The sequence below is a fragment of the Alligator mississippiensis genome, chromosome 7, assembly GCF_030867095.1.
Source record: "Alligator mississippiensis isolate rAllMis1 chromosome 7, rAllMis1, whole genome shotgun sequence".
Taxonomy (NCBI): Eukaryota; Metazoa; Chordata; order Crocodylia; family Alligatoridae; genus Alligator; species Alligator mississippiensis.
This window is the reverse complement of record NC_081830.1, coordinates 16,955,549-16,969,265: the sequence shown is the minus strand read 5'-3', so window position 1 is coordinate 16,969,265 and position 13,717 is coordinate 16,955,549. Positions and strand designations below refer to the sequence as shown.

At 45.7% G+C, this 13,717-nt stretch overlaps 1 protein-coding gene across 1 annotated transcript; it reads right to left on the bottom strand.

Moving 5' to 3' along the window:
* Positions 1–274: 274 nt before the first annotated feature.
* LOC132251883 (olfactory receptor 14A16-like) lies at positions 275–886 on the bottom strand. The gene has a single exon (XM_059731803.1). It carries the CDS (start codon positions 884–886, stop codon positions 275–277), a length of 612 nt encoding a protein of 203 aa, XP_059587786.1.
* Between the last annotated feature and the right edge of the window lie 12,831 nt (positions 887–13,717).

The window sequence follows — 13,717 nt, the reverse complement described above, 5'->3', positions numbered from 1 at the left end:
TGGGCACATTGCAACCTGCCGAACACCTGACTGCCCAGGTCCCTCTGCACTGTTTCCTGAGCTGCTACATCCCCTTTTCCCCCCTACCCCCCACCCGAGCCTATCCCTCCCCCACGGACGCCTCCATTTCCATTTACACTGCCTGGCTTTCTTGTCTGCGTTGTGTGCCAAGCCAGTCTCCACCTCTGTTTTTAATATGTAGGATTCATACAATACTATGAAAAAACCTCATTTTTTTCTTTTATTTCATGCATAAATTATAAGTAAAGCAAAGTCATGAAAGAAAGATAGACATGTTGTTCTTGGAGAGGATCTGCCTTTGCGGCAGTTTCCTCAGGGCAGCTTGGATCTCCTTGTTCCTCATGCTGTAGATGACCGGATTCATCAATGGAGGCACCACACAATACAGAACAGCTGCCAGGAGATCCAAGGGGGACGGGGAGTCAGAGATGGGTTTAAAGTAGGCAATGATGGCAGTGGAAAGAAACAGGGAGACCACGATAAGGTGAGGAATGCAGGTGGAGAAGGCTTTCTGATGGCCCTGCTCCGAGGGGATGCTCCACACCGCAGTGAAGATCTGAACATACGACACAATGATGAAAGCAAAGCAGCCTAAAACTAAACACACACTGAAGGCAAGAGCTGCCAGCTCCCTGCGGTATGTGCCAGAGCAGGAGAGCTTGAGCAGCTGGGGTATTTCACAGAAGAACTGGTTGATGGTATTTGAGTGGCAGAAGGGGAGACTAAAGGTGTTCCCAGTGTGCACTGCAGAGTTGATGGCACCAGCAGCCCAAGCACCGGCAGCCATCTGGATGCAAGCTCTCCTGTTCATTATGATCCCATAATGCAGAGGCTTGCAGATGGCAACGTATCGATCATATGCCATAACCGTGAGAAGGGATAAATTTGCTCCCAAGAAGCAGAGGAGACAAAACACTTGGACAACACATCCAGAGTAGGAAATGGACCTGGTGTTCAATAGGGAATTAGACATGGATTTGGGCACGGTCACTGAGACGGAGCCAAGGTCCACAATGGACAAATTAATCAAGAAAAAGAACATGGGAGAATGAAGTTCATAGTTAAGAGTTACAAGTGTGATGATGAGGAGATTCCCCATCAGGGCTGCCAAGTATGCTGCTAGAAAGATAACGAAGTGTAAGATCTGGAGCTCCCGAATATCAGAAAAGCCCAGGAGCAGGAACTCGGTCACAATGGTTTGGTTGGACATTTCCCTCTTCAGTGCATTGTGCAAGGCCTGTGAAGGAAGGACAAGAAAGTGGCCAGGATCAGAGTTACAAATATAACAGGAGGGAATCTCATGTCAGAAACAGCTCGTGAACTAACTGCCAGTACTGTCTGTCTTTAAGTGCTGTAAAATTGTCAGTGGAAAGTGTTATTGTTGGGAATACATTTTTTTGAGTAAAAAGAAATTCCACAAAAATCCTTATCTGTGAGCATGTGTATATATATAAAACCAAACAACCTAAAAGAGACTATTTCAGAACAAAACAATGTTTATAATGATGAATATAGGTTGTGCAATTTCTCAGAGGGTTTGCCTTTTAATTGCTTCATGCTCTCATTCACCTCATTTCAGATCTCACTATGAACCCATCTCCCTTCATCAAGTTGGCAGACCAGAGTGGGGCATTTTGTATTTGATTTTTAATAGCAACAAGGGGAAAAGCAAGAAGCTGAGCAAACATCAAGATGAGGCACACTGAACACAGTACTTGTGACTACGATAAGATGCTGGTCAATAAACTGCCAGCTCATCCCACTTTCCCCTTCCCTGGTATTTACAGCATAAGCACAGACAGCATCCTAAGTGTCACCTTGTCTGAAATGAATCTATACGATGGTTATAAGCTAATTTATATGGTCCCCATCCTCATCTGGACGGTCATTTCTATGCCATGGTAGGCCAGTACCTTCCTTCTGTTATCTCCACATTGGGTCAGTGATGTGTGTCATTTGGGTACAAGAACTAGAAGCTCTTTTGGGCAAGGGATGCTCCTCACTGTGCATTTGCTCATCACACTTTGTTGGGTCCCCCGACCTTAATTTGAGAGGCACTTGGCTATGTAAAATACATTTTCAGGGGGATCACCTGCGGGACTTACTGATCTCTCCCTCCTCCAGGCGTTTTTCTGGAAAACAACAAAATCCGGATGCAATGACTGAGGTGGGATTGTAATCCTGGTGTTGCTGGGCGAGACTGAATCTCTGCCATGGGGCTTAGAATTTAAGCCTAGAAAAATGCTTCTTATGAATATGGCTTTTGCTAAACACATACTTTTTCATCATGTATATAGTTTCTTCAAAAACATTTATTTATGAAGAACTATCAATACAGGGATGGAGGGATAATTTGGTTTAAAATATGCAGCCTCCAGGAGCTTTTGATTGAAAAGGCTCAAGTTGCTAAAACACTGAAATGTGTGGGTTCTTGGTAGCAAGTTCAGATTTCTGAAGGGAGCTGTTTTCTTTTCTTTCTTTTCTTGTTTTTCTTTGACCAGCTAAAGACTTTTGAACACCTTGCTATTAAAATGCTGAGAGCTTTCCAGCTGAATGTCATTTTCAGGTTCTCCAATACCCCACACACCGCCCTTCTTGCCAACCAACAGTATTTAATTGCAATTAAAAACCTAATGCAACATTCTTTGGGAAGTTTTTCTCAGCTTATGATAGATCCTACAGACTCCTTGCTTATTTTTCCTCTCCTAGAAATTATCTAATTTCCACACACATCCCTCTTCTTACCAACCACCCACAGTTAATTTGAGTAAGAAACTTACAGCAATGTGAAATTTTTCTCAGCTTGTGATCTCATCCTCCAGTGCCAGGAGTCTTTGCTTATTTTCCTTCTACTGATCTATCTGATTTCCCTTTTCCCCGCCACTACCAACTCTTCACAAGTCAGAATATCTTAGTAGGAGCTTTCTCTCCACTCCAAGACTGACCTGGCAGAAGTAGATCCAAACCAGTTTCTTTCTGCAGACAATAGGAAACTTCACTGGTTTGGAAGAAGTGATGCTGCAGGAAGGTGATTTATTCCCATCTCTCTTGTTAGGGCTTCTGGGACTTATTCCCTAGAGCCCAGCTTACCTCTGAAGCACACAACCATGAACAAGCCTTCCTGGATTCATGCCTTTTTAAAGCCAAACTGTTTTGTTTTGATTCTTCAGTTTAATCATTTTTATCTATTGTTTCCCAATTCTGGGCCAAGCTATGTATCACCTGGGGTAGGTGTGTGCAAAGTGGCTAGTATTCACTTTGGATTCAGCCCATAGTGATTCAATTCAGTGATTCAAATCACTGTCCTGAATCGATTCAGTCAAATATGACTTTGAGATTCAGCTGCTGCCAATCTGGCCGAATCTTCAAATTGAACAGGTCCAATCCCCACACCCACTCTCCCATCCCCATCAATGGCTGCCCCTATATATATAGGAAGAGAGAGAGATTAATAAAAAAGAAGGCATATATACTTATATATATATTATCAATAGAGAATAATAAAACCAATCATTTGAATACAATCTAGCAATGTAACTATAAGTGAATAATTCTCACACAGGGGGTTGTTCCCTTACACCAGACTGCGGCACTGATTACATTTGCCTGGTCATATCCTTTTGATTAAAAAATACAGCACACCGGATTCCTTTTAGAATCAAACCTCCCCTCTCATTGTAATAAATAGCAACACATGAATTTCTAGGATCCACCACTAGATGGTGTGGACACAGCCTCTGTCATTCTTGAGGCTCTGAACCCCCTTCATCAGTGCTGCAGCCACTTCTGGGAGTGCTGTGGCCAGTTTCAGGGCCACCGTGGCTGGTTCCCGGTTGATGCGATCAGCCACGGGGGAACACCAGCCCCAGTCGACAAGATTGGCTGCAAACCGACCGCCCCCCCACACACACACACAGTCGCTGACCAGTCGCAGGCGGGGCACATGCCCCCCTGACCAAGGTGGCACCAGTCACCCACGCCTGCAGGGTTCTGACCTGGCAGCTCCCAAACAGCCTACCAACTCAGGCTGGCCATTCCCTTTCCCTCTTCTCCTGGGGACACCTGTGTCCAGAAGCTGCGCAGCTCCACACCTGGTGAGGAGATTATTTCCTGATGTGCTATACAAGCTCTTCCTTGTCCTGATGCTGGCTTCCGGAGCAAGTCTCCGTTCCCATTCCAGTGGCGGAGTGGGGTTCAGCACCTCTGCCCCCATCTCTCTCAAAGCTGGAATTTGATCCTCCTCTCCAGTCCTAGGATCCTCCTGTGCAGCTTTTACACTACTGTTTTGTAGTATCTCCACACAATATGGCAAAATAGTGTTGCATGGTAAAAACTATCAGCCCACTAAACTGCACCTGTTCACGTGTATACATGTACACCTGCATCAGGAGCAAATCTGGTCCCAGTGGGAGCAGCTGAGTGTGGGGCTGTTCCTGCACACCTGCCCTGCTTTGCCTCCCTGCAGCAGCCAGGGGAAGCTCCAGGCTTCCCCAGTGCCAGCCCTGGGCTGGCAGGGGGCACAGGGGCCAAGCCTGGGTTTCAGAGACAGGGAGGAAACTGTTCTGAAGTGGGGGGCAGCTCCCAGAGGACTCTGAGCTGAGGCCAAGGCCTTTTCTTCTGAGCAGATCTGAAAGCAGCAGAAGTACACATGTCCCGGCCGCAGGGGGATACCAAAATCAGCGTTCCCTTGAATCAGGCTGGGAATGGCTGGGGGCTGCACACTGTGTACTTATAGCCCTTTGAATTGACCAGCACTGCAGTGAGGAGAGGAGGAACCAGGCTCAGACCCACCAGCCAGTTTTGGGACCTCATTCAACAGGACGAGGCAGTGATCCCTCCACGGGTCTGGCCTTTGATTTCTTCAATACGTTTGATCTTTGTTTCCCACCTAGGCATGCTGACGGCATCTTCAACAAAGCCTACAGGAAAGTCCTGTTGCTGCTTCCCCTCATGTCTCCCCTCTCCCTGGTCCTGGCAGTGCTTACTGTCCCTCCCCCACGCCCCCACACTTGGGCACAAGGCATCACCCCAAGCCAGCACCGTCCAGCTGGACTGAGATCCTGGTCTCCACACAGGACAGGTCCCCCCACCCACCCCTATCCTCTGTGGCCCCCACTGCCTAGGATGCCTGGGAGCAAATTGCTAATCTAATGCCATCTACTCTAATTCTGCACCCAGGAACAAGACACTCCAGCAAGAACTATGATGGGGTTCATTCAGCTGTGCTAATTTGATGAACAGATGCCCCCGGAGAAAAGTGTTGTTGTATTAGGACCAAATATATCATTGGAGGCAGTGATACTCTCCCTTCCAGTCCTAAGATCCTATGAATATTTTGAAACAGGCAAGTGAGTTTGAGACCTTAAATCTCATTTAAAGTAAGCACTGAACTTTCTTTAGGAGGTTTTCTCTAAAAAACAACTTATTTGAGCAGTGGTGAACAGATATCTATGGCCCTGATTTTTTTCCCCCGGTGATGGAGTAACTCTCCCTTCTTATAATCAAAATACAGTATGAAGGCTTGGGGTTAATGAGACAGCTGTTTGCAAACCAGCCAAATGTAGTTAGGCACCCAACAATGCCAAAGCACTTTTGAATATCCTAGCTCTCTGAACATCGGACCTCAAGGCTTTGGTGGAAAATAATGTGCTCTAACATGCAGATCAATGAGAATCTGTTCTTCAGTGGTATGCCTTCCTCAGCCTTGATTCATTCCTTTTGCCATTTGGAAAAATAACCCCTCTGTCTGCATCAGACATAAAAATGTCATCATAAGCAAATCTACATGAATGTTCTCCTTGTGTATCCTCTTCCTTGTGGTGCAAAAGAGGCTGGTTTCATGGTTTACTGTGGGCCCAAACTGACTGAGCTTCCTAATCCCTGTAGTTCTCATCCTTGCCCTGAAACCTTGCACTCAGAGCCTGCAGGGAAAAAAACCGATGAAGGAGCACTTGGGCAGATGTGGGCAAGGAAGCATGTTCTCAGATGGAAAGAGGGAGCACTTTGCCATACAGAGGTTTAGATAGGATATTGCTGTATTCAAAACTTATTTATGGTAGTTAAGACATGGGCTATTTCCAGAAAGTTTAATGTGATCAGTAGCAAAGCCGATCAGGAAATATCCCTTAAAAACCTTTTTTTTTGTTTTGCAAAGTGCTTTGTTAGTATAACCGGACAAATTCACAAAAACTTAGTCATGTCAACTCGAGTTCCAGCCGTTCACACATGCATGAACTATTAGGAGGACTACTACCCATCTGTCTGGCTACCCCCCAAAAGGAAAAAGCAAAAAAAAGTGATTGTATAATGAGACATACAGTAATCCTACTGTCTCAGTATCCATTCACTTGCCGTTGACTGTTTTTATCCGCTCCATTATTCTCATCATTGTAATAGCATCATGAATATAAACTCATAGAGTTAAAAGGGGTCTCAAGGATCATGCAGTCCACTCCACTGCACAAATGTTGTTCACCCTCTTCTTTATGGCAGTTTTTCAGCTATTTCAAGACTGCTATGAGCTGCCTCTTAATTACCTTTTCTGCAAGCTAAATATGCTTAGTTCTCTCAATCTTTCCTTAACATGGCTTGCCATCCAGCCATTTATCATTTTTGTCACCTATCTCTGAACTTTTCTAACTGCTTCATATTCCTTCTTAAAATGTGAAGCCCAGAAAGTCACACAGTAGTTTAGGTGAAGCCTAACTAGCACCATGTCGAGTGGTACTATCACCTCCCTTGTTTACATGGTTCTTAGCAGGCTTTTGGGTTTAAAAACCCTTCATCAGACTGGGGAAGCAGCTGCAGTTGGTGTGTGCTCTTCCTGGTTTTTAAACCCAAACGCTTGCTATGAAAATTTTTCCAACTATTTAAGTTGGTCTAATAAAAGGTATCGGATTCATGCAAAGTACCTTGTCTGCCTGTGTCCTTAGACCAACACAGCTCCAACCTACATGATCGTTTTACATCTAATACTCCTGTTGTTGCAGCGCAAAATTGCATTAATGTTTCTGTAGTTGCATCAAATTGCTGGTTCACATTAAGACTGTGACTCACCTTTACAACCATGATACCACCCAGGCATTTATAACACAAGCTGTATTTGTGCTTTTGATTCTTCTCCCCTATGTGCAGCAAGTTGCATTCATTTCCTTGGCTTTCGTCTTATTGTTTCAAGCCCAGCTCCCCAATCTATCCGCATCCATCTGAACTGTATTCCTACCCCCAAAGTACTTGCACTTCATTCCAGTTTCACATCATCTGGATATTTGCCTGTATAGTCTGTCATCCAAAAAATTGATTACACCAATTAGTAAATAAAACTCTCTAATTCTTCATTATCTTGCAATTGATGGGATGTATTTTAGATGGTGCAAAGAAACTAAAATTGATGCATGAAACATTACTTTCCCACTTCAACAGTGTCAACACAAAATCATAAAAGCCAAGTCTTTGACATTACAAAGTTACAGAATTAACCCAACACCTTCATTTTTAATATGCAGGATTCACACAATCCTATGAAAAAACTAATGTCATGTGTAAATTAGAAAAGAAAAATATAAGAGAAGGAAAGTCATGAAAGAAAGATGGACATGTTGTTGGAGCGGATCAGCCTGTGGAGCAGTTTCCTCAGGGCAGCTTGGATCTCCCTGTTCCTCATGCTGTAGATGACTGGATTCATCAATGGAGACACCACAGAATACAGAACAGCTGCCAGGAGATCCAGAGGGGACGGGGAGTCAGAGATGGGCTTCGTGTAGGCAATGATGGCAGTGGAAAGAAGCAGGGAGACCACGATAAGGTGAGGAATGCAGGTGGAGAAGGCTTTCTGCCGGCCCTGCTCCGAGGGGATGCTCCACACTGCGGTGAAGATCTGAACATACGACACAATGATGAAAGCAAAACAGCCTAAAGCTAGAAATACACTGAAGGCAAGAGCGGCCAGCTCCCTTCGGTATGTGCCAGAGCTGGAGAGCTTGAGCAGCTGGGGCACTTCACAGAAGAACTGGTTGATGATATTTGAGTGGCAGAAGGGGAGACTAAAGGTGTTCCCGGTGTGCACTGCAGAGTACATGACAAGAGCAGCCCAAGCACCGGCAGCCATCTGGATGCAAGCTCTCCTGTTCATTACTACCTCATAATGCAGTGGCTTGCAGATGGCAACGTACCGGTCATATGCCATGATGGTGAGAAATGCAAGATCAGCTGTACAAAACATCAAGAAAAAAAAGACCTGGGCCACACATCCAGCATAGGAAATTGTCCTGGTGTTTAAGAGAGAATTGGCCATGGATTTGGGGACAATGACAGAGATGGATCCAAGGTCAAGGATGGACAAATTTGCCAAAAAGTAGTACATGGGGCTGTGGAGGTGGTGGTCCGTAGTAACAACAGTGAGAACAAGGAGGTTCCCCACCAGAGCTGCCAGGTACGCTGCCAGAAAGATGACAAAGTGTAAGATCTGCAGCTCCCGAGTGTCCGAGAAGCCCAGGAGGAGGAACTCAGTTACAGTGGTCCAGTTGGGCATCTTCCCTCCCAGGGCACTGTGCAAGTCCTGGGTATAATAGAAGAAGGGCAGTGGTAAGGAGGAGAGTAATAAACTCAGTGGCTTTGATATTCCCATCAATAATGTGTCTAAATTTCAGACTAAGAATGAAAATATTCCATTTTTTGCCTCATGGAAAATTTGATTTTAATAAATTCTTTTTCCCTGGCAATACCCTACATAAAATAAAATATATTGATATTCCATTTAGAAAGTGAAGAAAATGTCATCCCTGCCACAACTCCAGATTTTAATTTTTTAATTTTTATTAATTTAAATCCAAAAGTCTATAATTTATCCATCTCACCTAGAAAATGTATACGGGAAACAAATACATACAAAATAAAAGATATATAAAATTTGACTTCCTTAGAGGTCCTATTCCCACCCCACCTTCCACCCCACTCCCAATAAGCTGTATAACTTTATCTGAATTAACAGCAAAAACATTGAATGTCTTCATTCACTCTTGTAGCTTTGAATCTATTATACATAAAATGCAGTATGATTTCCATAGCCAGGTTTTCCAACTTTTAATGTTTTATAATCTCTGCATCTTACTTCACTGATTCATCAAACTTACTGAAATTGTTTTTGTGGAAGTTTCCTCTTCTCTTGTGTCACATTCGGGCTTTACCTGCTGAGATCCTTTGCTCTTGTCCAGTTAATCTCTCAGCTGTCCTCTGCACCAACCACTAGTCTAGGTCCCCAGAAGCACAGCTAACTCAGAGGTCTTTCTCTGCTCCCTCTGACACTGAACGACTGAAGTGAATCCAACCAGGTTTCTGAGTGTGCAGCTGACCTCATCCCTGCCTTGTAGAAAAGGGGTGAAGCACTACAGCAATTTTGCAGTAGTTTTCTTCCATAGGCTCATGGGACTTGTTCCCTGGAGTCCTGCACAGCTCAGGAGGAAAAGCCCAAATGTAAACAGTACGAGCTGTACAGATGTTAGCAGAACAGCACAGCTGTGCTCTGCTTTAATCTCCCTCACAACACAAGTCATGGGATCTCCGAGAAGGCCCTGAGCTTCTTTATCTGGCTCTGCTGTGCCAGTTAGCTAGACTGGGCACCTTAAGATGCAGGGAGGCACCAAGTTGCAATTTTGTTAGTTCCTACGTAGTGTTGCATGAGAACATAACATGAGAATAAAAGTCAGATTTGTAAGGTGCAAAAATCTTTTTTTTCAATATAATGAATATATTCCATAACTCAGGCAAACAAGCTCCATTGCAAGGCATCACATTGACAACACATGCTACCCACAAGAGGTCACTGGGGGTGCGTATTGCATGTGGCATTGGCAATGCATAGGGGGTGTACGTGGGAGCATGTGCACCCCCTGAGATTGGTGGTGCCCCCCTGAAAGAAGCACCGCCGGTGCCTGTGGGCAGCTGCCACTTCCCAGTGCCCCCTTCCCCACCACCCTGACTGCCAATACTGTTGACAGTATCTGCGGACAGTCGCTGATTGCCTCTGGCCACTGCCAATGCGGCTGGTGGTGTCTGCGGGTGGTCGACGACCACCAGTCACCCTCTATACAAGATGCTAGGTTGCTGTAGCGATGAGCTACGGCTATGTCGTTCATCCCTGTGGCAACGTAGCATTGGTGGGCACTAACCATGATGCCACCACTACTGTACAGTAGCAATGACCTCCTGAGCATTACTTCATTGCTACTGTGCAGTAGGGTTTGAACTGTCCCATGCACCTTCGGCACTGCACAGTCCTGGCGGGTACTGCACATTCATTTAGTTCTTGTTAAAGCAAGTACTAAATGACTTCACAGTAAAAACTGCTCAGTGGGGCGGATGTGTAGCTGACTGCACACACCGTATCCTGCACGCAGGGTGGGTCAATGTGCCCAATCCAGGCAAACCCCAGTCTAGTACACAGGGCTAGCCTGGCACAGGTGCCACATGAAGCATACATCCCCGTGTAGCCTCATGCCAGGCAGGCTCCACAGGGAGCCCATGCCAGGCAGGCTCCACAAGGAGCATCAAGAGATCAGAGACTTGTTCATGGATGAACATATTGTATGTTCTAGCTGCTGGACTCCGACAAACCTCTGTCACAAGTGGGAGATGCCAGTAGGGTAAGTTAGCATGGAGACTGAAGAAAAGAGACACATATTGTCAGATCAGGCTCTGGCATCTGTCAGGTTCAGATCATGAACGAGTCTCTGATCTAAAGTCATGAATCAGACTCGCAGCCCTCCCTTCTGCATCCCTTACCCCAGGGGCACTGCACTGCCTGCCCAAAGTGGGAAGAAAAATTTTCTGCCCCCATTGCGGGCAGGGGACATGCAGCTGGTGCAGGCCTCGGGGGGAAAGGCAGATGAGTGGAGAGGCCTGAGCCCACATTTGAGCAGTCTGCATCTACCCCATGCACACATATGGGGGTGCATATGCCCCCTCATGCCTCCCTTCAGGGGTGCGCACAGCACTAGGGAGCCACCTCCTCCCTTCACCTATGGACCCTGGATGAGCCACCCATGGCTCTGTCCCACTCTTCACCCTGGCCCTGGGTCCCATGCACCACCCTGGCTGGGCAGCATCCCCTGCTCAATCCCCTGCCACTGCCCCACTCCCTTCTTCACTATAGGGGGTCTCGATGTGCCCCCCCCCCCCCACACTTCTTCCCATCCACAGACTTACGTGAAGGGAGCTGCTCTCCAGGCTGCCCAGCTGTTTTCCTGGCTACGTGCATGTAGCTATAGGCCCCCTGCATTTTGCTGCTGGCAGTCCCGGGTAGGGTCCCTTGCAGGCTAGCATGCTGCCTGCCTAAAAAGTGAAACCTATCATTTCCTGAGGAAGCCCAGGCATGCAGGGACCCCTGGGCCCATGCCCCATGGGCCCGTGTGTTAATCTGCCTCTGGAGCTAGGTCCTGCCCCATCACCTCCATATGGCAAAACTGACACCAGTCCATGCTCCCTTCCTAACCATGTGGCTAGATCAGGGCCAGGCCACCTCCCCTTCCCCTGTGGGGTACAGTCAGGGCTTTACCTCTTCCTGATGCCCTCATATGACTGCATCAGGCCTTGCTTCACGTCCATGTGCTTTATCAGCATTTCAGGCTGGACCTGCACTGTGGATGGACTGAACATTACCCATCCATCCCCGGGTGAAAAAAGCTGGGTGCCAGCTGGAGGCCCTAGGACCCAGGCACTGGGAGTGCCTAGGTCCTAGGGCCTCCAGCTTCCCATAGGAGTGCACTGGTTGTTGAGCTTTGGGGGCAAAAAACACGTTTTCACTCTTCAGACTAATTTTCGCAGTTGTGGGGCTCACCAATTTTCAGTAGGTGTGGACGGGTAAAAGGACTTAAATGGACTCTTGTGTCATTCCAACCAACGTGCAAAGTTTATTGATTAATTGGAAAAGCAAGATTAATAGCTGAGAAAAAACACAATCTGACTGGATGGGTCTCAACTGCCATGAAGCAAAGTTGGCTAGGCTCATGTTCTCCAAAGCAGGGGGTCCTCCAAACAGTCCTGCTGGCAAACAGCTCACAAAGTGTCATATAGAAGTTTCCAAATTTTCCCCTAGCCTACAACTGCTATTGATAGATGGTTGATAATCCTAATCTTAATATTCCAGTAAATAACCCCTCACTGGTTTTATTGAGATATCTTTGTTTCACTGAAACTTTCCAAACTAGATTAAACAAGATCTCTTGTGGACCAGAAAATTGTCAATTCAATAAAGTTTATATCCTTGAGAAAGCAAAAAGGACCAAAAGGGAAACTTCCTTATTTCCATTTCTATAGTGTTCCCAGCTTTTAAAGATGTTAACTTAGTGTCTGCTGCTCACTTCGAAATATAAATGCATCTCCCTGCTTTCTCATGTCACAACAGCCTGTTTAGCAGGGTGGTGCCCTCCTTTTCTACAGGTCTGTCAGGAGCCCCAGGCAGTTAAGGACTCACACATGTGATGACTGTGTTAGGTCTTTGGCAACATGGTTTCGGCCAACTGTTTGCAGGTGTCTTAAGCCTACTACATATATACAAGGAGGGTGTGTATGTGTTTCGGCAGCTAGTGACCATGCTCCACCATGTGGGTATAGTTAGGGTGCATAGCTATCCCCATGGACTGGGGTACACTCCCAACAATGGGAGTGCCAAAAATGCTGTATACACGGCCACAAAATGAACACAGAGAGAACTAGGAAACAGCAGAATTTCACCCTATTTATTTTGGGATGAAGTCTAGAGCAAGGTTGTTTGTGAATTAGGAAGAATATACATAATCCTGTGGTCTCCTAATTCTTCCTTAATGCAAAACAGTCCTTGCTTTCAAATCACAGGGTGTTGGGATCCCTCTTGAAAGCTGGACATTTTGAAAACCTCTATACTAGTAATTCTGTCATTCTTGCACCAGACCACAGTATAAGTCTACATAGGGTCAGGTGTGAGTTAAGTGAAACACATATTTCCAAATGAACTCTTTATCTATGAGATAGAGATGGAGTAAAGCTCTTCTTGGCTGCATTCACGTCCTTTCTGACATCTTTCTGAGCAAATTAACTAGTTTTTTTTGGGTTAGGGTTTAAGCCCAAGACCAATTAGTAAAAGAGGCTAGGTTTTTACTATATTAGCCACTGGTCAATAACAGCTCGTGCACATAGGGACACATCTATGCATAGGAAGCCTGTGGTTGAAGAATATGTAGGTATACTAGCTAGAAGCATGAAGACGTCATCCTGCAAAACCCATTCACTCTTCTCATCTGGGACAATTTAAAAATAAACATTGTGGTGTCTGGACAATCCCGTCATTAGAACACGAATTAAAACACATTGTATCACTCTATAAAGATTCTCTTTCTTCTAATATTCCCCAAAACAACTGGGCCAGGAGCCATTCATTTTCCACAGCTCTGATTCCTGTTATTTCCATTTTGCTTGGACCTGCAATAGAGGTTAGAAATGGCTGCATTTCTTCCAGTCTCTGAAAATACAGACAACTTTCTTTACAGCCTCCTTGACTTCCTTGTTTTGCAGGCTGTAAAAGAGAGGGTTGGCCAATGGAGTCAGCACAGTGTAGGAAAGAGACAATACTTTGTTCAGGGCTTTAAGGGAGTTGGTTCTTGAGAACATGTAGACTATAGTTACAGACCCATAGAAAATTGTCACCACCATAATATGTGAAGAA